This window comes from Erpetoichthys calabaricus, chromosome 3 (genome assembly GCF_900747795.2).
Source record: "Erpetoichthys calabaricus chromosome 3, fErpCal1.3, whole genome shotgun sequence".
Classification (NCBI taxonomy): Eukaryota; Metazoa; Chordata; class Cladistia; order Polypteriformes; family Polypteridae; genus Erpetoichthys; species Erpetoichthys calabaricus.
This window is the reverse complement of record NC_041396.2, coordinates 180,047,260-180,074,785: the sequence shown is the minus strand read 5'-3', so window position 1 is coordinate 180,074,785 and position 27,526 is coordinate 180,047,260. Positions and strand designations below refer to the sequence as shown.

The 27,526-nt window shown below is 35.2% G+C and overlaps 1 protein-coding gene across 2 annotated transcripts; it reads right to left on the bottom strand.

Moving 5' to 3' along the window:
* Window positions 1–2,170: 2,170 nt before the first annotated feature.
* LOC114648494 (four and a half LIM domains protein 2-like) lies at window positions 2,171–19,402 on the bottom strand. 2 transcript variants are annotated; one of them, XM_028797563.2, is made up of 6 exons: window positions 19,285–19,402; window positions 16,032–16,206; window positions 13,067–13,241; window positions 11,126–11,295; window positions 7,316–7,502; window positions 2,171–4,343 (listed from the first exon to the last, which is right to left on the bottom strand). In XM_028797563.2, exons 2-6 carry the CDS (start codon window positions 16,188–16,190, stop codon window positions 4,192–4,194), a joined length of 843 nt encoding a protein of 280 aa, XP_028653396.1. In that variant the 5' UTR covers window positions 16,191–16,206; window positions 19,285–19,402; the 3' UTR covers window positions 2,171–4,191. The 2 variants fall into 2 exon arrangements, with proteins under 2 accessions (XP_028653396.1, XP_051781533.1); XM_051925573.1 differs by lacking the exon at window positions 19,285–19,402 and having other exon boundaries at window positions 16,032–16,351.
* Window positions 19,403–27,526: the final 8,124 nt, after the last annotated feature.

The window sequence follows — 27,526 nt, the reverse complement described above, 5'->3', positions numbered from 1 at the left end:
GTCCTTTGCAGGGCTCAAACACACAGTCAAGCACAAGAGTTTACTGCGTGCAATACAGTTACAGAAACTGATTAAAAAAGTGTCAGTTTGACTAAACATATTTATAAGACAAAGAGAAAATTGTCATAGATGTGATGCTTATTTTCAAATTCACGGAAGCCCATGATGAAGTTTAAATATTTTTAAGGGCAGTTTAAAGATGTTGGAGTGTTTTGGCAAAGGAGAACTTCAGAAGATTAGTTGAGAATGTAAATGTAGATTATTAAGAAAGCAGGTTTCTGTTTAACCCGGTTATTCACCTTAATCCAATTATGTATGTACACTGAGTAACAAGCAATTCAAAAATCTGCTATTGTGGTGGATGGAAATCACATTGAAGATATTCCAGGAAGTTGGTGAGAATTTTCTCGCTATTTATAAAGCACCAAGCTATGTCCAGCTGGTTGATACACTTTGAAGCATACAAAACCATGGAGAGCACCATGTCACTAGAGATGCATCTTGTGTATTCACACTTGGACTTCTACTCTGCTAAATTTGGTGCAGTCAGTGACGAACATTGCAATGATAGAAGATCGATATCAGGGCAAGTCAATGTTGGCCAACTATGGTCGAACACTGAAACAAAAAGCAACAAATGCCAAGTACAAATCAAATATTTTAGTTTAACTGAACTACTGCAATATGTCAGCATCATTAAACATGCTTTCGTGCTGCAGTCTGAATTTATTTGTGTCCTACTTGAAGCTGTCATAATCACCAAATATTCTTTAGGGAGCAAAAATCTTGACAAAATGTGTTGTCCAATGTAATCACACCAATTGTTCTGCCACAAGGACAAAAAATGGCAGTGTAAAAATTATTGCGGCAGGAGTCGGAGATGAAAGAGAATGCTCCAACAAAATGGGCACGGGTTACAGACAGGAGACCTGAAAAAGCCAAAATATGTAGGCCTAACTGCTAAACGAAAATCAAAGTCAAGAAAACATACAATAATTCTGACTTATTAGATTTTGAAATAACTAATAGATAAGATTTGCTGGTAAATCCAGAAACTGTAATGTACATGATATAGTGCGCTGTCATTTTAAAATTGGCAATTAAAAAATAAGAAGTTTTAGAATTAAGATTAAATTACAAAACACGTGTAAAAAATGGACGTTGCACATTCCAATACCCTAGAATTGTAACACTAGTGCCGAAATATTATGGTGAAACATAAATATGATTGTGGATGCTTCTTTCCAATTCATGTGGGGTTTGTCTGGAACTCTCACTATCCTGGTTTAAAAATTTGGCATTTGTTTCAGACTGCCTCAAATCTAAAATCATTCGTAACCCCTTAACAGCAATATTTGGAGTAGAACCAGATGCGATAATTTTATGTAACGAAAAATCTATTGCGGTCTCCTATATTTGGTTGCATACATGAAGACTCATCTTGCTTAACCAGAGGATTGCAAATCTACCTCTCATAACTCAATGGAAAATGATGTCTTATATTATCTTAAACTGGAGAACATATTCATATATTCATAGTTCATATAAGTTTTTACAATTTAGCAAGAACACATTAATGTTAGGCTTGATGTTTGCTACTCTTTTGACATATATTAGGAGCCACACTGGGCCTTTTTTCTCATGTGGCTTTGTGATCTGGGAAACGTAAAGAAATTATGATTCCATTTTTTTCTTGGAATACAATAACAGTGTTGTTGTATTATTCATGTGAGTGTATCTCTGACTGAACTGTGTGCTAATGTATGGGTTTCATTGGCTGGCAGCTCTAAACTGAACAGGAATGAAAAAGACTCATTGTGTTCATTGTGTGCCCCACAAAGCACTGGCACTCCATCCTGGGCAGTCTTACACCTGATGGTGAGAATGTTAGGTCCAGGCCACTAGCAAGCCGACAATTAGGCTATATGATAAAAATACTTGACTAAATTGGAAAGTCAATTTAGTTGGTATAATGGAAGGTTTTGACAAGTTTAGCTGTCTTCAAAATTAAGTTGAATAAACTTGAAATACAGTACTTAACGGTACATTATTGCCATGTTAGCTTAAATCAAAAGTTTAAGGCAGCAGGGCAACGATGCATTTAAATTAAAATAAAAAATGTACATACACTGCAAATACACAGTTCATAAATAAAACAATGCCAAATAACTGTACTTTCAAGCCACAGTTTATTGCTTTAAAATGCTTATGAAAACAAAAGTAATATGGTTACAGTTTTTAAAACTTTCTGAACAATTAGGAACAATTTTACTTTTATAATTAGATGTCCATCTTATAAAAGAAGCTTCTTGCACAAGTAATGTAAAGCAGCATACTATACATCTACAAATGCACAGAAACTATACTTCAAATGCAGTTTTCAATCACATTCTTAATTCAGATCTGACACTGCATTGTTCAAAACACAAGAAAATTTGTTTGCTTTTATTTCAGCTCCATTACACTTACATTTCTGGAGAAAATAAAGAATTTACAGGATATAGAAAAGACACATACGATAAATATTAAAACATTCCTAATGTAGCAGTAATGAAGCACAGCCCGGACAGAACTGACCTTTAAATTTCTGCTGTTGTAAGTATGCATCCAAAACATGCAGTATTCATTCTAGCCACACATAATTCTTCTAAAATATTATTTATATGTGAAGTTATTGGCTTTCTATCTTACTATAGGTGCTGCCAGGTCTTCTCAACCTTGTACTAGAAAAAAATGCATTCTGAAAATGGATGGGCGGCAATGATATTTCCTAGAGATAAAAACTGTGCTTAACCTCATGTATTCCTCTGCCCAAATGGCTAGGGTTTATTCTATATTTGGCAAAACTGAGAAAAAAAAGTGAATGGTGAATTAGATGAAGTGGCTGGTACTCTGGGGTTTTTCTTACTGCTGCGAGTACAGGCTGGAATGCTAAAAGAAAATTTATTTTCCGCCTGGATTTTTATTTTTGGTTTCAAATATCATTTGAAAATTTAAAGTATCAAACTGGGTAGAAGTTGAGCCACCTATTGGGTGCTCCCTTCAGCAGCCATATTCAGACCCTCTATCTTAACAAATAAAAATGTAAGACAGGTAGGAGTTAGTCAGTTAGTAACAGAGAGGACTGCAGCAACTTGAATTAACCCTCACCAGACACCACTTCTACAGATCAAGCTGAAAGACACACTTAAGTGAAATTAAAAATAGTAATGGTAGGCGTAGTAGTGTCAAGTTTACAGAGCACAGTGAAATTCTTACTTGCATGTTTGACCAACATGCAACATCTTGCTGCTCGTTAAAAAATACCATTATATACATGTGTTAAAATACAAAATATCTTTTTATTTAAGAAATATCACAAATCAGCTTACCTGGGGTGTGAGTGACCATGGATCCTTACGCTACTGGGTCCAGCACCCCTACAAACATGCTTCCCTCCTTGTACCTAACCATCCCAGGATAGACTCCAGTTAACTGGCAGATTTTGTACCACAAGCTGGATAATATGGAGTAGGCCACTATGGCTTGGCCAGCTTTTTACAAAATTATGAGTAATAGTAGTACTGTCACTTGTACAGAGTACAGTGAAATTCCAACTTCCATGTCTAACCAACATACACATTACCACTCTCCGGGGTCATGGTAACATTTTTTTATTTGTCTTCTGATTAAAATTTCATAACGTGTATGATTCTAAGAATCATTAAACAGGAAAAGATTTTTCAGTAACTATGTAGAATAAAGTATCAGATCAATCACAGTACCAGTCAAGTGGCACAGTGGTAGCGCTGCTGCCTTGCAGTAAGGAGAACATGGGTTTGTGTCCCGAATCCTCCCTGCATGGGAGAGCGCTTTGAATAGTGAAAAATGCGAAATAAAATGTGAAGAATTATTATTATTATCAGGCAAACTTGCAAAATAAAGGCAACTTGCAAAATAAGCATATGATTTAAAAGTATAAGGCTAACAAGCAGAAGTGAATAAATCTGAAAACATTTTAATATGCACTAAAAAAGTTAGACATTTTGACTTTGGAGGCTTATTATCCTTTTTTTAAAATTCTAAGTATCTTTAACTTTTCAACCTAGTATTAACATTCACCTGTTTTATATACTGCATACCACTGTGTCAAAGAACACAACATGCTATACTTCCGATACAAAATGACTGCCTATTTCCTTTCACCAGAAGTTACTTTTCACGACCGCAGTCAGTGCATACGACATCATCACGAAGAGTGAGGAATCCACGTCCTACGAGTGAGACGGCGCATTTAATACAGTTGAAGCACTCGCTATGCCACTGGCGTTCTTCAAATGAGATATATTTTGCTCCTGCAAGGCCTGAAATAAAAATCAAAAAATATATGTAATATTCAAATAGAGGCTACATTTCTGAAACAGCAAAACCACAGTTCACGCCATCACTGTCATCTGCAAATAATCAATATTAGCTCATTGGCTGGAACAAAAAAATGACTTAAAATATAGAGTTGGCTAAATACTACTTTTAAATGAGGGACAGATTAGCACTAGAATAATAAAATGGATGGTGTTCAGAAGACTGTCTTAGCAATTGTGTAATAGGAGACGTGGAGCCAGAAAATACAGCTGGATGTAGAAAGGGCCAAATAACTGAATTGTGGCAGTCCTTCTTTGTGAATCTTCACATTAAAGTGCCTTCAAGTGACAAAAACATTAGGATGACTCATATATTACAAATGCATTCATTTTTTTCAATTAACTGTGCTCATTAAACAGTGTTTACTCAGTTGGATGAATGTCTCTAAAAATGAAAGAATAATCATTAATTAAAGGAGTGGATTTATTTAATTTGCCTGTTTGGTCAACTGTATTGGGAAAACTGGCTCATGCGGCACTGACAGTGACAAATGGTCAGTAAAACTGGACATCAATCATTAGTGTCTTTTGCGAACAGCTTATGGAAGGAAGATCAACAGGGGCAAAAAGCTTAAGTCGCTATGATAAAAAATGCTCCCTTGTCCCTGATGTACTGTAACTGCTTTGGAAACTTTTTATTTATCAGTAGTTCCAATGGTTACATTATATTTCAGATTTACCAATGTATGGGTGGTGTTTTGTAAAGGTATCTAGTTTTGATTTGTAGTGAACAGACACATAAGGAAATAGCTATAAGATGGAAATTTTGTATAGTTTGATTAAACACAAATTGAAAGATGAGCTGTCATGTGTTTTGAAACAAAAACAGTTTGTCTCAGTTTATTTTAATCTCACCAGTGCACTCAGTTGAAAGATGATGAAACACCGAAAACAAAATAGCAGCCGCAGTAAACACTATATCGAAGGGAGCACTGCCTTCGTAAATAGTTAAGCGGTGAAAGAATCTAAAACAAGGGAGGTGAGGAATTGTCAAATGGGACTTTTATGATGTAAAGCCTAACATCACAGTACATTCTTACCTTAGTGAAAATGAAACATTTTGTAAAAAGACCCAGATATCTAATTTCCATCTCCAGCCAGGTATCTGTCCATAAATTGAATTATTCTCCCGAGTCTGATGACTAAACGGGTGGTAAGGATTCAGATAGATAGATAGATAGATAGACTTTATTAATCCCAATAGTGCAAAAAGAGATAAATGATAAACAACACCTGAAATGAAGTGAAATTCAATCCAAAACAGGTTTTTTGTTTGCCTTTTGGGTACTTTATGAGAAGCAACCACAAGGAATGCTTTAGTATATAGTCAAAGATTTGTGGACAGCTGGCAATAACACCTGTATGAAACTTGTTGGATATCCCATTCCAAATAGTATACAGCATTAATATGGAGTCTGGCCTCCCCCTTTGCACTCAGACAGCATCCTTCTTCTGGGAAGGCTTTCCACAAAACTTTGGATTATGTCTGTGGGAAAATTGTGCCCAACAACCTTAAAGATGACACATCCTGGGTCACATTTGGTGCTTCCATTCATCTAAAAGGTGTTCAGGGGGGTTGAGGGTTAGGCTTAGGGTTCAAGTTCTTAGACATCAAACTCATCAAACCATTTCTTTATAGACCTGGCTTTGTGTTCATGGTCACAATCAAGACGAAACAGAAAAACAGCCTCTCCAAATTTGTGCCACAAAGCTGAACATGTACAATTGTGTAAAATGTTGTTGTATGCTGTAGCATTATTGGTGTCCTTCACTGCAACCAGGGCACCTGGCCCAAACACTGAAAAACATTCTCAGACCACTGTACCTCCTCCAATAAGCTTTACAGTAGGCACTATGCACATCAGAAGGTAGTGTTCTCCTGGCATCTGCCAACACCAGGTTCATCCATTAGACTTGCCAGATAGTGAAGCATAATTCATCACTCCAGGGTACATGTTTCCACTGCTTTAGAGTCCAAGGGTGGTGTGCTTTACACCACTCCAGCCGACGTGTGGCATTCCACATAGTGATCTTGTGTGCAGTTTCTCGACCCTAAAAAACTATTTCTTGAAGCTCCTAAAGGACACTTATTATGCTTATGTTGCTTCCAAGCTTAACAATGTGCTTTGCATGCCTGATGCTGATTATAAATCATATTTGTGTAAGTAGGCCCTATGAACAGTGTTGGGTACACCAGACTTCTTTCTACATTATCCTCTCCAGAAGTACAGTATGTTTCTAAAAGCAATGTTATCAAAAATTATCAATTGTTAAGAGCACCCCGATGTTGTAGTTCAGCTGGAAAGTGGTATTTGTAGAGCAGCAACATGTGGCAAATGAGGTATTATTAGTTGGGCATTGAAATTTACACTGATTACTAGCTATAACTGGATGTACTGAATTGCTTTTCATCCAATCTGCAGTCCAATAGCAAAGTTACAAGGTGGTTCCTACAAAATATTACCAGATATAATGATTCAATGTGCTTTACTAGAAGCACTCATACTGTAATAATAGTGATGGCCTCTCTTGGGTTCAAGAAAGGAGGTGGGGTTTCCAGCCAGGAGCTTCATATACTTGTCTATTTTTTTTAAGTGAAAAAATTCCATTGACGGAGTAAGGCTTCTGAAAGGATATGGAAAAAATGTAACATCCACATTAACCTGATGTAATAAATGCAACACTGTAAAAGTGTTTTATCAAGAGGTGAAATCTCAAATATTTTGTCACTTCAGAATTAGTTCTGAAACATTAGAAGCTATCATGATTATGTTAGTTTAAATATAAATCTAACAATCCAGGGCATAGTGTATTCTGTCACACTGAATACTTACGAAAAGATTTAGAGAACAATAAAAGAAAAATGCTGCGGGCTACAATAAAGACTATGAAACAAATGAGCATGTTGTACTTACTTGTAATGGCCTTGGCACAACCGGCACATTTTTTTGCATAAAGATTACTGAAACAATCAAGGCAATATGGGAAGTCATCTCTGGAAGTAAAGCGTTGCCCTGCTAACTGTTTTTTACATCCAGTACAAAGAAAGCATTCTCTGTGCCAGGGCTTATCATGATAAGTAATTCCTCCAGTAGTTATAACCTGGAAATGATTAGACAATAATATATTGCAGTTTTAACAAAAATTATACACTATATATTTACTTATTAAATCTTTTCCAAATCCATTCATTTCAAAATAGGCTTTGTTTTAGATATTCCATCCCAGTAGCCTTGGGTACAAGCCAAGAACTTTTGCCTGGACAGAGAGCCAGTCCATGACACACATGGCTTAATATGAAGTCACCAATTAACTAAAACATGTCTTCTTGACAAGGGAGAACACTGCAGTATTAAGAGAAAACTAAACAAGCAAGGGTTTGAAAATGACATGGCCTGGGCAAAGATTTGAGCCAGCAAGACAGGAACTGTGAAGTAGTAGTGCTGGCTGATGGGACACTGTGCAGCCCTGTTAAACTTATTTTAAGCATTGTGTAAAGACATAACCTTAGAACAGCAAAGCATGAAGGTCTTAAAAAAAAAAAAGGAAAAATCTAGTAGGGAAAATGTTCTGAAACTCTGTGAGACAACCTGGGAAATATGTACTGTCAGGTGGTAACTCTACAGTAGGACATCTCAAATTGGTGTCTAATTTCTATATGAAAAATAAATTCATAAAATATGATACTGATAATATCTAACTAGTTGTAGCAAGTCCATAGAAAGTGAATTCAAAATAGGTCCTAGACCTTAAAGAAGCCCAACTGATGTCCAATTGATGATCAAAATTTTGAGCAATTTGGCTCTAGAAATCTTCAAGGTGAAGCATAATTGTGGAAACTTCAAGACAAATCCACTATTTCTCAACTTTTTTTTAAAAATGAGAATATCTCACACTTTTGTCATGAAAATGGTCTTTTTTTTATTAATTTATCACCGGGTGGATCAGTGAAGACTTCATTCATAAATCTCAATTGTTGTCCATCTCCCTTAACCAGGAAAGGAGGGTGCAGAACATACATTTCAGTTTCTCTTGACATCTGTCACTCAGCTGCTGCATGTGTTTGACTTGGCCTCACTGCTTGGTCAGATGAATTTTGAGAACCAAACTGAGCCGATATAGTGCTCCTTTAACCTCCCTGAAATCAGTGTCAAAGGCAATCCTGTAAGAACGCTCAGTGACATACATAATATTCATTACTTAACTAATCATTTATATTGCACTTTACTTGTATGTTTCACACAAGATTTTGTTCTTTTGGCATCAGAGAGTTGTCCACGGTGTGTTGCCTACTAGGTGTACAGTTGGGAGACCTACCTTGAAGAGCTGATGAGCTTGGTGGATTCAGTTGCATTGTCCATGTTGGAACAAATGACATAAGTGAGGGTAGTCTGTCAGTTCTGTGATCCAAAGTTTACAAAAATATGTGCCAGGCTGAGGAACTGACAAGGTAGTCTTCTCCCAAGTTCTGCCTGTGCCACGAGCCAGTCCGGTTAAGATTGAGGAGATTAGAAGGTTTAATGTGTGGCTCAAATCTTGGTGAAGGATATATATTTTGGGGCATTGGGACTCCTTTTGGAACAGTTGGGACCTGTTATCTGAGCTGGAGGGGTGCCAAAGTGTCAGTGAGGCAAATGAGTAGAGCAGTCAAGGATTGTTTAAACTAGGGTATGGGGAGACAGGGAGTTTAGGACAGGCCAGGTTTAAAACCGTACATAAGGGAACAAACAATAGTGTAAAAATAAAAGATTGAAAGGAACAAGTTAAGGTGGTTTGGGCATGTAGTTCATATGCCCCTTTGTCAGCAACCCACAAAAGTTATATGCAAGGTGCAGCACAATGGGAGATGACCCAAGGTACAATGGCAGAATTATATATCTGAGCTGGCCTGGGGGAATCTGGGAATTCACCAGAAAAATTTGGAAGAAGGTTGCTGATGATAGTATGCACTGGTGTAACAGATGCCCCTGTATCTACCACTGGGGAATGGCTCCAGACCTAAAGTGCCCCTTCATCAGACCTCGACAATCCAGCCACAACAAATATATATTTAATTATTGAAATAAGAAAAATGTTTTGAACATTTTTGCAAAATATTTTGTGTGGAGCAGAACATCATTAACACGTGCCATACTCTTCGGAATAAAAATGTCTTCTCCAAATAAATAGCAAGGTTAACATGCAGTATCTCAAAAAACCTAATAATGGAAATCTGACCTTGCTTTGTTTCTGTGATTTACCATATACTACAGACAACCGTGCTTGATTCAAAGCTTGATGGTGACATTTAACCATTATTTTTTTGGAGAGATTATTAACAATTTGGCTGTAGAACTTCATTTGATTATTTAATTAAAGGATTCTAACAACCTCATCAGAAATTACTCATTTGTTATATTAGAATATTACATCAGTTATGATGAGAACAGGTCATTCAGGCCAACAAAGCTAGCCAATTTTATTTGCGTAATTTTTCCAAAATATCCTAAAGCCAAGTTTTGAAAGTCCCTGAAGTACCACCAAACTACTTTGTAGTTTAGTCCATGTGTCTATGGTTCTCTACGCAAAGGAAACCTCTTAATCTACCCTTAGCAGGTTTCCTTATCTGCCCCTTTGATCTTTTTCAAGATTTTAAAGTAAAAAGTGAGATCCAACATACTAATTCTGTTCATTTTAATCTAGTCATTTCCATTTACTTGAACTGAAAAGATTGAATTTTTCTGGTCTGGGAATTAGCCTAGTCACTCTTGTCTGGACTTTCTCTAGTGCTGCTGCTGTGTCTTTTTTGTTATATGGAGACCAATATGCTGTTATTCAGGAAGCAGAACTCCAAATACTTCATTAGAGAAAACAAAGTAATAACAAGGGTAGATCTCTGAGGAATTGTATTTTGCATAAATTGACAACTGCTTCCATCCACTAATATAACAATGGGCCTTACTGGAGCTCAAGACTACTTGATATACGGTAGATGCAACATGAACATGTTCACTATAACATACCAGTTTATCACCCCATGTTAACTAAGAACTCTTTCATTTAGCACTAGTGGGAAAACTAATTATTAGATACCAACAAGACCAGGAATATAGGACTTAGCCACATAGCACAACATAACTGGCGGTTGGGGTGTTAGGCCCTAAGTCATCTATGACATAAACATTTGTTCTTCTCCCTGACCATTGACCACTGCAGTAGAAATAGAGTGAAGTCTAATTTTCTATTTTTTTCTTTAAACTCCCTACAATTCAGGGAGTGATAAACAAACAAAAAGCATAGCAAAAAATGATAATGTTGTGAAATCAGATATGTAAATGAGATTTGATTTATATCTTAGGCAGTCATTGATGGAGCATCCACATGCAAAATTAGTAAATTATCATTCCCAAACATCTTTCAGTTAAGATTCTGTTTAAGTAACTTTTGTTTAATCTGAGGGAAAACTAAATTGCTACTGCCAAGGTGATAATTAAACAGCATTGCTAATGAAAAATGTACAAATTATTAAATATGCCTGAAATTTTGTATAGAAAGAATCGCTACAGGCTTACACTTGGTAATGCTTTGGTTTTGATTGTACTACTTAATGCCCATTGGGTATTTATTGCTAGAATAGTTTTAAAATTACACCTTAGAAGAACAGATTTTTTTCTGAATTCTTAAATAACAGGAACCACAAAAACTTGCAAAAAAGGAAAGAAAAAAAAAATTAAAGGAATTCTTACTTTTTTGCAGCAGTCACAATGATGAGCAAATTGCTTCTCAAAACATGGCACACAAAAGTAACCATTATCTTTGGGAATAAAAGACTTGGTTCCTATTGGCTGGCGACAGCGGTGGCACAGGAAGCAGGTTTCATGCCAGCTATTACCTTTATACTCCATTTTGCGAGCACCTAAAAAGAAAGAAAATGTTGAGTGCAGATTATGAAGAAATTTAGGTTTTTATACCTCTTTTATGTGGAATTCTGCAGCCACAGGAAGGAATGGGTTGTGTTTATGTGGTATAGAAAATGAGTTTTGAGCCTGAATGGATTTCTTTGAGAGAAGAGTAAAATATTTAAATTATTTAAAAATATTTAAAATCTTTAAATTTATGAAGGAAATGGTTTTGAGCAATGCTTAAAAAATAAATTAATATTTGTAGTGCCAGAGCTGACCCTGGTATGTGTCATAATGGGACCATGAGTCCAAAAAGAAAACACTTTATTATATCTTATTAACCTGTAGATGATATAGTTATGCCAACTCTTAATGAGCCCATCCCCTTATTATTCTTTTTTATATTTGTTTGCTTTAGCTACAGTCCAGAAAGAGCTACAAAAACAGAACAAGTTAGCTTAATATCACTGACCAATTAAGGTATATGGATATTCTAAAAATATTGACAATTACCTGTTAAATAAGCATTGATTTGGCTCACTAACATATTCAATTTGTTTAAAAATACAGCACTAGCACACCTTTCCTTAATTATTTTCTGCCAAACATTAAGGTTTCTGCTTGCTCTTTCTAAAGACACATTGTCTTCCTTTCTGCTTTCTCACCACAGGCTGTAAGATTATATTTATTCTTTTATCCACAAGATAGAAAATGTTTCCACTCTTTACAAACAGACTATATTCTTTCTCTACTTTTACGTATTGCCTTAAGCCCAGTATACTCACATGGACAGATGATGCTCCCAATCTCGTCCCCTATTTATAACTGTCCTACACTTAAACATTTCTAAGAGTTTTTTCTTTGATTATTAATTACCAAAAAAATGCATGTAATGAGCATTGTTAAAGATGCTATATTTGACATTTGATTTATGTAAAAGGCTACCCTGACATTTCATCTCAACAGTGACATAGATATTACATGTTTCATAACTTGCCAGATCTTAATATCAATGTCCAAAGCTGGGATCACCAAAGCATAAAGGAAGGAGCAAAATAAAAATAAAAATAGTGCTAAATATTCTCAAATAAAATGCTTAACAATAAATGTCTTTATAATTAAGTATTGTCCCTGTTTCTTCAGATTGCCTACTCTTAGACCTTTGGTTTACAATTTAACTAGACACTAATTTCAAAGTTCTTTATCCTGCCTTACATACTAGAAAAATAAACCATAGCATTGCCATTCCGAACTTCAGTTTTTGCTGAACAAATAACACTTAATTGAAAATTCCTCTAGTCAAAGTATTACTGTTTTCTGATGCAAGGAGCGCTCCTTGATTCAAGTGCTGTTTTTAAACAAATTGCACATTCTGTTGAGTAGGATTGATAATCTGCTGGACTGAAGAGTGTTCTTCTTGTGTGGTTTGCATTTTTACGGATAAATCAATTAAAGTATTTATATAAAACATGTAATACTAACAATTTCAATTCTTAATTCAAGTTAGAAAGTTAAAATCTGTTCCAGAGTATAACAGAGGGAAGTCATCCTGCACATTAAACTCAGTATTAACAAAATAATATTAATCATTACTTGAGTAATGTAGTATTTGACATATCCAACATTCCTCAAAGGGTTTTCCTCTTGATTTAACTTTTGGATAATGGACTACTTACAGCTTCACACTTGTATATAATAACTGTTCCCATAGTTAACATATCCAGTAAAAAGTTGACAATACAATAAAATATACACATAAAATAGTCTGTATAGGTTAATACTTACCAGGCATAATGGATTTCTTGCATGTGAAACATCTGGAGGAGTATTCATTAGAATAACAGTCTGTGCAGAGAAGGAGGTCATCCTTAACAGCAAAAGGTTTCTCAACTAATGAGCATTTGCACGTAGCACATTTGAAACACTCTTCATGCCAGTGACGATCTTTATATGAGAGATCCTATCAGTAAAATCCAAAACAAAAAAAAAAAAAACAAACTATTACATCTGCCATTTTTTTCCACATATGGAAAATAACAAAGGAAGATGTTTTAAGCAGGGGGTGTTGCTGACATAAAGTATGTTGGTACTGTCATTACATGTTGTTTTTAATAGCAGACATGTGTTGCACAGATGCACTTGGGCATCTACTACGTTAGTTATGTAACACACACTGCAAACATAAATCACGCACATCTAACTTACTGACAGCATCATGTTTTAAAAACTTGTCAGAGAGAAAGAGAATTAGTAATAAGTGGAACTCCACCACAAGATCACACAAGATGACAAAAAAGTACTAAAAAATCATGATTACAGAATCAAGTTGCAGCTAAGGACTGTTTGTTTTTTATTTCAAAAATGCATTTTGACATTAAAAAAAAATCTGCGCTATCAAAAGTTTGTATCTTTCAAAAAAAGGCAGCTGGTGTCATTCTTCTATCACAAGCAGAAAGATCACACTTTAAGCAGGATGTGTGTCAGTTAGAAATGATCTCTTCGGCTAAAAGGCTGAAACAGAAAAACAGGCAGGAGAACAGGACAGATGTACAGCAAAAAAAGCACATGGGGCAATGGAAAAATAATGAATGGTGATTCAGAATACATGACCCACTTTTTGTAATATGGTAAACTTTTCTAAGAGAAGGTTAGATGTAAATTGTAAAATTCTTGTAAAATTGTAAATTGGTCACAAATTTTAATCATAGAAGATGGTGAACACTTTGCATGTCTGGCAAGCCACACAGTGGAAAGTGAAATTCTCTCCTATCAGAAAACTTGCATGTCATTCACAGAATTAGCCGAAGCACAGTGATGGCAAAATGTCAACCAAACAGGAAAGTGAAACAACTCATTCGTAGCAACAGAAGCCATTGAATCATCCTAGTGGTGATAGGACTAGCGTGCTCCAGTTTCCACACCATATTGGGTTCTATTTAAGGTGAACAACAACAACAAATAAATACACAGCTGCTTACTGTATACTCTGCTGACAACCTGACTGGGAAATCAAGAAGATTACACTTTTCTCTACTCAACTCTAGAACATTGATTCCTTTTGCGATGTTATTCGTAACCTGCTGTGGAAATTTATTGAACAGAACTTTAAACATGACTTTCTTACCACATGAAGTCAAAACTTCTCTTAAACACTAGCAACACATTACCAAAGTCCCAAGCTCTTTTGGGATGCCTTCATTAAACCAATTCTCTTTTCAATTACCTCCCTGCATAAAGTAATTAAACAGATTCAAATCTTGTTGTTGGAAACTTGGTGAACTCATCAGTCTTCATCTTCCCCACTGAATCTTTAAAACTCTGACTTACAAAGCTGCTACTTGTGAGCTTGAGACGGTCCAATACCAGCTTCCTTCTTTTTCGAAAGTGGACTCTTAGTTAACTTTGTAGTCCTTTGTATTCAAATCAGATCTCAAACTCACCTTTCCTTCATAGCTTGATAGGCCACTGGGTGACATGGTAGCACCGCGGCTAGTGGTGCTACTTTTTGCTGCCTGTATGGAGTATGCACATTAACTTTGAGTGCAAAATGTAAGGTGGTGAGCCAGTGATGGAACAGAGACTTGTCTGGGGCTGTTTCCTGCATTCTACACAGTGCTGTCAACATTAGCTCTGGTCAACCAAGCCTCAAAATTGGAATAAGCATCTTTAAGAATGACTGATACAAGATTTTCAGAAAATGTTGCCTAGCCCTGCAGCAATTGACTGCATTGTAGAAACCAACCTTAGACAGTGCACCAGTCCGTAACAGACACACTGATGCACACGCTGACATTTACTCAAATAACATTGGCTTCAAGTGTGAATTTACTTAATGTTCATATACTCACTCAGATTTTGATAGAACTGCGCACAGAGAATGTCCAGGCCGGGACTTCAACATAAATCTGCAGCTGTGATGCAGCATTGAGAAACAGTGCACCCCTGTGTTATTCTTTTTAGATGTAGTATTACATTATTTATATATATATATATATATATATATATATATATATATATATATATATATATATATATCTACGGTATACAGTGTATATTCTATTTAAAAAGTGAGAACACTATATACATTTACTAATATCTGAACAGTAAGCAATGGCATGCAGTAAATGAAAAGCATCATGGATTATGTGCAAATACACACAATCGAACAGACTATTTTTTCTTTAGCTATCTCTTGTGTATAACATAGCATTTCATAATATTCTGAAATGAGTTTCATGTAATTCAGAATTGGATGTCAGCAGCTTCAAGTGCAAGGCTAGGAACCAGATCTGGGTATAATGCCGAAAATTAGTACACTGATACTTGAGCATGGCAAATTCAGAATCTTCAGTCAATCTTCTCAGCATGTCTAATGTGGAGTATCCAAATGAAGCTGATTCAGATACAGGGATGAACATTTAAACTCCACACAGGCAACAAGCAGGTAAGGCATTCAAGCCAATATGCTGGATCTGTAAGGCAGTAGCTCTAACCACTGCACCACCATTCCACCCTCCTTGGTTTATTTTATTATATCAACAATCTCCTGTCCATAGAATACTGAAGCTGTCTCTGGTGTGCTCCTTATGTCAATGTAGTCTCAGTGTTTATTTCCTTTTCGCAAAAAATCTTTTAAGTTATTGTTTATCTTAACAACAGAAAATCTTAAGAAGCATAGCTCAGTATTTCAACACAGAATAACAACAAATGACAAATTCAGTTTTATCTAGATCAATTTTACATGACTTACCCTGCAGTTGCAACCAATTGGGTTCCTGCACAATTCACAGCAGTTAGCAAAAAGATTTTCGTAACATTTAACGCAATATGGGCTTTCTTCTCTCAAAATATATTTCTTGCCCAAAAGTGAAGCCTTGCAGTAATGGCAGTCAAAGTGATCGGCGCTCATGTTTCATAAAGAAGATCTAGGAAGAGAAGAAAAGGATGCTCACTAACTTAAGACAAGTTGCACTTTCTTCATGTCTGTGTGCATATATAAACTGCTCATACTCAACTAGAGAACAAAAGTGCTGTGGGATAGCTTTGCAGATTCACATGTCTGGCAGAGAAGATGACTATATCTGACAGGAATAGCTAACCAGAGATTTGATCGAAGAAGCAGGATCTCCAGGAATGGAAACAAGAGTAAAGTAACATTTAATGTTCCGTGTATCATAAAGGATGTCGCTTCCTGGTATTAACAGAGCAAGTCTAAAGTCTTAGAGTAAAATGTGCCAAAGCAAACAAGCTGACAAGATTAGTTTCTGAGCAAGTTATTATAAATAAACTGTGCTCTAACCTCCCTATAGTTTTATGGTAACACACTGCAGAGAATACAGTTTCAAAAAACAAACAAAAATGACATGGATCATTTAGCCAATATGTTTTGATTTATGCAGTTTACTTTAATGCTGCAGTTTGCAGGATTTCTCTGGGTTTCCATGGCTTTTTCCCTGGGTTCTCTGTTTTTTTTCTCTACATTCCCTAAAGTTTAGTGTATTAGGTCAATTGGGGGTGTGCAATCGTGGGCTCTCTGTTGGACTGTACTGTCTTGACCAGGACTGTGCCCGATACTGCAAGCATAGACAACCTCTGGGACCCTGCACAGGATTAATCACGCTTGAGAGTATTACTTCAAAAACTGAAGACAATAATGCAAGTATTGAATAGCAGAATAATGTTTTTATTTAAAAAAAATGTTTTTGAGTATATCAATGCATATTTGCCATTTCACCAATCACTATTATTGGTAAGGAACCCATAAAATTAATTTAATATTGTCTCATCATCATCTATCCACTTCCTGAATAGTATTATTTTGAAGAATATCAAGGCAGTACAAGGTGCAAGTAAGTAATAATCCCTGGATAGGATGTTAGTGACTCTATGACGAGCTACACTCGTGTGCACACCGATATTTACTCATCCCAGTCACATATTGACTTGGGAAGAAATGTGGGAGGAAAGATTACACTAGATTAGATAAAATTTAATTTATCCCATGGGGAAATTCAAATGTACTGTATACAGCAGCAGAAACCTAAAAAACAAAGACAGAGACACACAGGGTATATAATACAGCCAAACAGTCAATAAACAAATAAATAAAAAAAAATAAGCTTAACAAGTATATCAGGTGGAAGCACTGAATTGCCTAATAGCAGTGGCCAGAAGAGTCCCTCAGAGGCGCTTCTTAGCACACTTTGGTGGAATGAGCCTGTGGCTAAAAGTGCTCCAAAAGATCGCCTCCTGGAGGCAGTGGAGGGGATTTATCATGATGGCATCCAATTCAAAGCATAAGTCGAGTACTCAGCAAAGACCAATATGAGCACAAGGAGAATGTGTAGACTGCACACCGATATTAACCAGACTGGGCACTGAGTGCAATAATTAGTTTTATCTACCAGAATTTTAACTCAGTCTAATTTAATTTCAATTAAAATGTAAAGGCCAAATTAGTGTATATGTTTAAATAATTAAAGTGTACATGTTTAATACCTAAATATAGAATTTAGATATTAATGTAGTCAAATAATTATTCTTTATTAACATTCCTGAGATAGATAGATAGATAGATAGATGTCTCTCAGAATCTTTAATATATGCTCTATTAAGATTTTTTCACCAAAAATCTTTAAAAAAATACTTAAAACTTACTGAGTAAAATATTTCTACAAATTAATGCCAATAAAACTCTCTCTTTCTAGTATTTTCCCAATTTCTGGGAAAATGGTTAAATATTTGTAATAACTTGTAAAATATTTAAGTTTGAATTTCAAATCTATCAATAACGGAAAAAGCAGGCTCAGGAAAAGTGTGGATGGATGAGTTGGTGATTTATTTTCTAGTTATTATGAAAGATTTTTTTTCCTCTTTTATATTAAACTGGATGAGAACTGATCTGTCTAAAGTGTCATACCCTTTGTGCAGAGTAACTGAGATGCATCACATGGACGTAAATGCAGAACAAAACAGTAGTCATGAAATGAATTATCAACATTGCATAAATCGATTAGTTACTTCATAGATTATTTAATTTAAAAAAAGGAATTGTATAATGTGGTCAACTTTACCTTTTTTAAGTTGTGTACATTATATCTTGTATTTTAAGGTTTGCTATGAATTGAACGCCATTATTTTTTTTTACAGTACATGCAGTTAGTTTTGACTAATTTAAATATTACTTGTATTTTGGTGCTTTTTATTAACTAAAGTATATAAAATCATTTATTTCTAAATGCTTATTAAAAATATATAAAGTATATAGGTCAAGGATTCAAAATCTATCTGTAACTTATCATATGCAAGAACAGTTCAGTCTTCTTCCAAGCATTAATACTTGAGGAATTTATATTTAGAATTAAGTTGTATTACATTTCTTAACAATTCTGTTAAGAGTCTAAACTACGTGATTTCTGAACATACATTACCAACACACCTCTCCCACCCATTTCACAGAGCCATGTAAACCTAAAGCCATTTGGATGTACTTCCTCCTTTATATTAACACATCAAATTTAAGGAAATATATTAGGAAAAAAAAAACTGGACATCCTGCCTATAATGTACTTTCAAAACATACTTTTTATTTATTACAGAATCATCACCTGGTTGATGTCTAATTAATAAGTCAAACCAAGCAGTTCAGAACAAATATAGTGTGCATTTAATAAAGAAAGAAGTTAAGAAAATAAAGAAATAAAGAAAATACTCATAACTTTCTTTAAACTGGAAAGGAAAAGACATAACATCCAGTGTATGGAAAATGTAAGCCTAATATACTGTATAGAAGTTAAGATGTCACGTCCAATAAAATGAACTGCCAAAAGGTTAGACAAACCTAATAATATTAGCTAAATAAACTACACATCTAAATTAAACATGCAAAATCATCTTCAGTAAGCAAACAAGATAAACTATAAGATGTAAAAAATAGTCTGCAAACAACTGATAGTTAAACTTGTATCAAAGTAACGAAAAAGTACAAATCATATAACATTTACCTTTTGCTTGTTCTATCAAGGCTTCAGACAGTGGTTTAAATTTGCAAATTGAGCTTTGTACAACATGACAACCCGGGATTAATCAGTATTGCATGTAAATGACCATCTATAAATACTGTCCATCCTATTACCCTTCACCTCCTGGGAGAGTAATCATTCTCTCTTGCAAATTTCTGTACCTTTTAAGGGAGATATTCACTTGGACTCTGTGCTGAAACCTTATCTTCTCCAATATATAGTATATTTATCTTCTTTAAAATAGACATACAGCAATAAAATGTTAACAATTCATAAAGTTTAGCATTATTAATATTATTATTATCATCAGGCATTTCATACAGTACGTGGAGTACAAGTAAAAGATACTACTTGTGCCTTTATGTCAACATTTAAAGAAAAAACAATACTTCAGCATCCATAGCCAGGCATCTGCCATTATAGGGCCAACCACAAGGGTTTCAGACTAATTCTTGGCTGTTAAGCTAGTCTAGAAACACAAACTGCTGTGTATTTCCAAAAATGGCTGAAAGTGAAGCCATCATAACTAACAAATGTCACATTTACTACTTTAAAAGCATTACTTTAATGTCCCTAAAAATATTCCATACTTTTCACCATGGTTTCTCTTTCGGTCCCATTAACCCTGAGATGAACTAATTTGGTGGACAAATCAATGGACAAGTAAAAGAGGTTTCTAAAAGTATTACATGATCTGACAGTGTTATGAGTATTTCCTCAATAGTTCCTTTCAAGCAGTAGGAATGTAGACTTCTCAGAAAACAGAATAAAAAATCAATTAAGCTTTCTGTTCAGTATAATAGACAAAAAAAAAAACTACAACAATGTTTGGTTCATCTTTCTGGCTGCATCCTTGTATATGGCACAGGCTTTGTCTGTGAGTCTCTTTCCTTAAGTTTCTAAAAAGGCTGCTTCAAACATGCATTACATATAAATAAACAATACTGACAATAAAAATTAACAAACAACAGCCAAATACTTGTCTGGAAAAATAATGCATAAAATTGTAAAACAATATAATTCTTTTCTAATCACCAAACCAAGGACAAGAGCATTTTTTTGTAAAGGACTTGGCACAGAAATTCAGACGAAACATGATATTGTTTAAAACAGAAAACACAAAAAAGCATTTTAAATTCTCCATTAATTATGAAGACACAATAGTAGCATATCATTGGTAATGTAAACACAAAAGGAGTATTTGAATGATGAATTGTTTTTGGTTTTAATATAGCACCCCAAAATTCCTTTTCCCACTCATACCCACAAAGCATAAATAAACTGTAACTAAGAACTGATGTGGTCTTCGTTAGAGCAACAGCTGTGACCTATAAATCAAAGGAGGGCTCAGATACTCGACACGCTTTACGCTGTGAGGCAGCCTTTCTAAATGGAGTCAATCAAGAACAAAGGGATTAGCAAGATTAAATACAGGGTTGTTAACGTTACACTAGTATTATTTTTATGAGTCATCAACTAAAATGTATAAATGTGGAAAAAAGACAATTCAGTGCAAGTAATATGGAAAAAAAAATTACTGCCAAAAGAAATTCCAGAAAAAGCGAAAAACTAAGAGTAAGTACCAAACAGATGACTAAATAAGCCAGGTATTCATCAAACAATATGTCAGCTGAATAACCATAAACATCATTTTTACGCTTCTTTAATCCAAGTAAATTTTGCAGGAGGCAACAAGATATAACAGAGTACCCAAATGAAAACCAACACAGACACAGGGATAACACGCAAACTCCATGCCTCCAACAACAGCACAGGAATAGAACCCAGGATGGTAAACCTGTGACCCAGCAGGGCTAACTGCTGCACTGTTATGCCACACCTAGTAATTTTACTCAGTAATCAGAAGCTAATTTGGATTTCTAAATAGATCTCACCTTCCCACCTAAGACAAGTAACTTATTAAATAAATTAACTGTTTCTTCATGTTATATATATATATGAATAATATCCATAACATTTATTTCTATACTACATTTTCTGATAATGAATACAGCTCAAAGTACTTCTCATACAGCAGAAGAAAAGTCACAATTACAAAGGTAAAAATAAAAATAGAAAATACAGAACGCTATATATAATATCTAACAGATAAGAATATGTAACTGTGGTTTTGAATCTACAATGGTAATAATAGGAAAAATCACAAACAGTATGCTATGGTCAGATGACCAGCCAGTGTGAGTGCTGGAAAAAATAAACCTCTAGGGGTTCCCATGTCAGATGGCCATCCAGCCAGCCCCAAGTGGACATTCTATAGTCATGTGATGAGATATTCTAGAGGATATCATTCTATAGATCTCATTCTTTCTAGCACCAAACATGGCAGCAGAGTACGTAGGCCTGGTGCAGGTGATGCAAAGTACAATCACGGGATCCTGGAGAGAGGAAAAAAAGGTAAGAAAGAAAAAAAAACAACAAAAAGTGATCAATACACTGTACCTGGGAAAAAAATTAAATATGAATAGTAGGGACTGTCAACAGTTGTATATAAAATCAGTCATACACACTCCTTTATAAAATTTAAATCTTAAATTATTTGATTGTATAGGATTCTTTTTAATCCATAATAATACATTTATTACTTTTTTTGATCTCAGCTTAACTACCCTGATATATTTCTGTTTGTGAAATATTCCACCTCACTAGTTCTTTTCTGTCCTGCGGTGGGTTGGCACCCTGCCCAGGTTTGGTTCCTGCCTTGTGCCCTGTGTTGGCTGGGATTGGCTCCGGCAGACCCCCGTGACCCTGTGTTCGGATTCAGCGGGTTGGAAAATGGATGGATGGATGGATATTTCTTTTATGCATCACGCCTGGGACATTGAATAAGACAGTGTTTGATGATCTAGGGATGTAAAAGAACAACATTCTGAAATATAGGGGCATTCATAGCTTAACAGACAATTACAAGCATTTTAAAATCAATCCTATAGGACACAGGTAGCCAATGTAGTGATGCTAATATAACTGAAATGACTTTAGATTTCCTCTTCTTAGTTAAGATTAGTACTGAATTTTCAGTAAACTGCAGGGGTACATAACAAATAATCTACCTGGCTAAAAACAAAGTCATGTATTTATTTCTCACCATCTGTCAATGATATAAAAGCTGAAACTCATTATATATTTCTTATAATTTAGTTAATACCTGATTTGAAATTTAATTCTGAATCTCTCATAACACCTAGATTCTTTACTTCAAGATTAATTTGTAAGGCTAGATGATCAAGTTTTACCCTAATAACTCAGATTGTTTTCTTTTTTTTAATGCAGCCAAAAACTACAGTTTCTGTTTTTAATCTGTTTAGTTTAAAGAAATAACTGCTGATTCATTCTGTAATGCCAGAAACACACTGAATCAGGGGTTGAGAGCATTGGGGGTCATCTGGCGATACAGAAATAGTATGTATAGCACCCACACAGCTATGGTATTTTACCTTATATTATGAAAAGATCGGGGGGGTATTTTCCGTACGTCACTTAAATCATCCGAGATCAGATGCCTGATCTTGGATGAGTTAATGCCGGTGAAACTCATCCGGGATAAGCCGGTTTTTCAAACGCAGCCACGTAGTAGATTAGTCTAGCTGGATCTAATCATCCGAGATGAATGCGCGCGCCCACACTGAGTGAAAAGCCAATATATATTGAGTCTATAAAACATGATCAGCAAGTCTTTGATAGGCTGCAACAAAATGACGAAAGAACGGGCGCATTTTTTTTCACACAAGCTGTGTGTGTGAGTGTGTGTGTGTGTAGGTGTTAGTTAGTTAATTAGTTAATTACTTAGTTACTCGAAGGATTTCAAGATTTAATATGTACAAGGGGTAACACTGCAAAAGCAGCCCAAACCAGAAAAGACAGCCAGCAAAAAGTGGCCAACAAATTAAACGCGTGTGCATTGTACTTACTGAAAGCAGCGTTTTATTTCCTATGTGTCAGATTAATTATTATTTAATATGTCATGATTCCAGATCAAACGTGAGCACAAGGAGAACATGGGAACAGGTTAAAGTGAAGTACAAGAATATACTTCAAATTGGTATATTACTATTTAAAGAATTGTTGACATAAAGAATCATATATAATGTAAAGAACATTAATTTTAAAGCTAATAAGAAGGCAGACAAGCAAAAAACAGCTGGAGGTCCACGCGGTCCAGACCTAACCCCTGCAGAAGAGTTGGCTCTCCAGCAAAATGCCCATCGCCCTGTTTCTGAGGGCATTCCACGGGGAAGCTCCTCCTCAGAACCAGTGGCAGGATGCAGTGGTCACTTCATTTCAGGTAAAGGATGGTCATTGCATATATTTGTCCTCAATGTGTGCCATAGGTAGGTTCCATATAGCCCTCTTTTTTTTGGGTCAGTTGCAGGGAATGTCATATCCCTAGAACCAGTGTCTGACCAACGAGATATTGACGAAGGTCAAATATTTGATGAAGACACTGTGTCTGATTATTCATCAGGAGGAGAGGTACATTTTCCAAATAATGTTTGATCAAACTCCACTGTGATCAGTCCCATGTGCCCCAATCACATTTGGAAACCCTGGGTAATGAGAATGTTAGGCTGATTGTGAGATTCTTTATGGAACTGTGGGTGTTTTTGCCTGTGTATTACCTACCTGCAATGGCATGAAACACCTCTTTTGTCTGCACACACAGGTGTCCAGGAAACACTATGAAAACCCGAAGGAAATATTTTAGAGCCAAACAGACTTTACGAATTGCCTGGCCAGCTGCACTTTTAGATAGATTTTCCGCATCGCCTATAGTATATAAAAAAGTGCCGCTTGTAAAAAACCTCAAAGCAATGCATACTATCTGTGTGGTTGTGAGAGCCCGACTTTGCCGAGTTTGACTTCGAATATAAGGTGCTAATAAATTTTTGAGGTACAATATTCCTCCTCGGCTAAAGCGGTATCTTTCGAAAAGAATTTCCTCCGGGAACAATAAAGGATCTTGCCGATTGCGCAAACCCCTCTCTATATGAAATTCTCTTCTTATAATTTGCGTACCGATATCAATTGGTCGCTCATTCATGAACGGCAAAGTCAAGACTGAATGAATTCCACGCATGGACACTGATTAAGTGTGTGAGCTAATCCTTGTTTACGTAGAACAAACCGTGCTCCGAGCAGGTTTGAGGATTAGGATGTGCTGCTATGACAACACATCCAGCAAGAGTTTCGAAAAACCGACAGATCCAGGATCAGGTCAAATCGTCAACAATTACATCCGGCTAAATGACTAATCCACGTACAAAAAATACCCCCCTGGCCTAAAGGTAGAATGTAAAGAGAGAATAATAAAGGACCTGGAATTGATGCTTGAGGCACACATTCCACTTTTTGAAACTCAGCACATCATTTTATTAAGCACTGAAATGTATGTGATTTTAATTTTTGGATTTATATTTTTCTAATTTCTATTGAGTTAGATATAATTTAATATATATTACTTTAAGAAGGTAAGAGTCCGCTATATTTTTCTTGTATACTTTAACTACTTATTTAATGAACTGCTTATTGCTAGTGACAGAGACATGCATCCAATGATTATATAAACACACGGACAACTGATTGTTTCCACCCTCATTTCCAATCTCTGTTTTGGTGGAACAACAAGGCAATAAGCTGCGTTTGACCAAGCCATTTTGTCATATGCTGCAGCTGTCTGAGATGGGCAGGGAAAGAGTTATCAGCTTGATGGAATTTTTGGGAGTACAATGTCTACAGTACAGTACTGATCATATTATTTGACTAAGGTATGCATGTTCTCTTGATAATGATAAGTGGCTTATGGTGTATGTCTTCCTCTAAAGAATCTACATATGTTTTGCAGATGACTCACTGGTCAATTATATATAGTATCATACTGTATATTCAGCTTATATGCCAAATGTCTTGCTTATATGGCACATATCTTACTTATATGTCTTAGATCCTTACATGACTAAAGTTTTGCTTATACTTTTTTGTCATATATCCAGGTTGTATTGCACATACTGTGCTTTTATGTCATGTATACAGTTTAAACATCAAATTTCTTGCTATGGAAAATATCCAATTTATATGGCAAATGTCTCACTTAAATGTAAAGTATTAGCTAATTGCAAATGCCAGGTGTACATGTTAAATATGTTGCCTAAAACCGAATAATAAGTTCTAACTGTTAAATTTGGGTCTAGTTTATAAGTGTAGTCTAAAGGACAAATATAAGATGAAAGCCAACATTTTTAACAGTAAAATGAGTATTTATAATCTAAAAGTTGACCCAATATATTATACACTTTCCTACTTCTGTACTAGTATTCTGTTTTCCAAAGGAATTCTGTAATAAAGTATAAACAAATTACTGTTGTTTGTTATTTATGTTGAGAACTAGCTAAAGCCATTAAGGTGTGCAGTTGAAATCTGGATTACAACAGATATTGAATTGTAAAGTACATTTAAGAAATGTCTTTGTTTAAAGTCAACATGAGTATTGATGTTAGCCTGATGAGTAAATTCTTTTTAAAATTATTGAGAAAGGGTCAGAATAGAGAACTCTGTGCCTTTCTTAATTCTTTCTAGCACCATCAAAGTTCTGCCTTTTGTCTACTAATGTCACCTATTAAAGCTGTACTGTTTCTATCAACTGTCAATTTTTACATTGGTCAGCCCAGTATTGTCTGAAATAGTGGAACATCAATCAAAATTACACATGACTGCAAATACTCAAAAGGTGCCCCTTAGAATCTAAGCTAAATATAACTCAGATCTTATGTACAGTACTTTACAATGCAAGATCTGCTCTCACATGAGCTTCAATTGCATGTTTGAGAAGTCTAGTGAATTCTTTATGTAAATAAGAAAGTTCCATATTTCTTTTATTATTATTTTATTATATTACAATTTGTGCATTATTTTTTGTGGAATGAAAAATGATTATAAATATCTGGGCACCATATTTATTATATACCCATGGTCTTTTATGCCATTTATATAAGGGACCTACCAAACTTAGCTAATATTTTCTATTTCAGCTAGACATTTGCAGTATGATTGAGATATTTGCCATTTAAGCTGGATATGTGTCATATACATAGAATCTGTAACACTTTAGGTACTCTTATGTAACAAGACCTTTAGAACACGTATAAGACAGTAGATCAGTTATTCATCTCAGTGAAGTATGGCATAGTGACATGATGTTAATATACAGTAGAGGATTCAATGTACAACCTTAACGTAAAACTACATAATGTCAACCAAAGTTCAGAAGAAATGTTTTTATGACCAAACAGTGAACTTTGTGAGATGGAATGTCAAAGTTCTCAATCATGAATTAAAGATTATGTATTCACTCACTTAGTAGGTGTAAATGCCAAGATAGCATTTTTACAGGAGATTCGCATAATAAGTATGGACCAGCTTCTATTGCAAAGGGATTGGATTGGCCAAATTTTTCACTCCAGCTATAAAAAGAAGTACAAGGGATTTAGGAATCTTAATACACAGAAATATCCCATTTGTAGTGTCAGATGTAATATGTGATCCTGAAGGGCGATATGTCATGGTGATGGGCAATTCATTTAATATTAAAGTGGTTCTGATAAATATTTATACACCTAACATGGATGGTAGAAATTTCATCCAAAATGTATTTGCATTTATTCCTAATGGGAGCACTCATAAAATATATAATGGCTAGAGTCATGAATTTTGTTTTAAATCCAGATGTGAATAGGTATTCAACTACAGCAGTGATAAAATCTAGATAATATTCCTTCTTCATCTTCATTCCTTCATCATTATTACTCAATAATTGATTTGTTGATTTGTTCTTTATAGGCAATAATTTTTTGCCCATCAAATCACGTAAGTACGATGCCATTGTTATCTCCGACCATACACCTCTGATCATGGAGTTTAACTTACTAGGTCCTACACACTCATTTGGTAGGGAGCATCTTAACACCCTGTCATTAGCTGATGAGTATTGTATAGAATTCATATCCAAGCAAATTGATTATTTTCTGGAAACAAATGCTTCCCCAGAGGTCTCTGGAATAATAGTCTGGGAAACTCTGAAGGCATTTTTAAGAGGAAAGATTATATCTTATCTTTCTCACAAAAAGAAATTGGAAACCAAGAAGGCATCTGAGTTAATAAGCAAAATTACCAGAATAGACCTAGACTACGCCAGGTCTCCAAATGAGGCTTT

Coding starts and splice junctions, on each gene's coding strand:
- LOC114648494 (XM_028797563.2), bottom strand. CDS start 16,190: ATGAGCGCCGATCACTTTGACTGCCATTACTGCAAGGCTTCACTTTTG. Junction 13,242..16,031: donor CAATTGGTTGCAACTGCAGG/GTAAGTCATGTA, acceptor TTTTACTGATAG/GATCTCTCATATAAAGATCG. Junction 7,503..11,125: donor ATTGTGACTGCTGCAAAAAA/GTAAGAATTCCT, acceptor AATCATTTCCAG/GTTATAACTACTGGAGGAAT.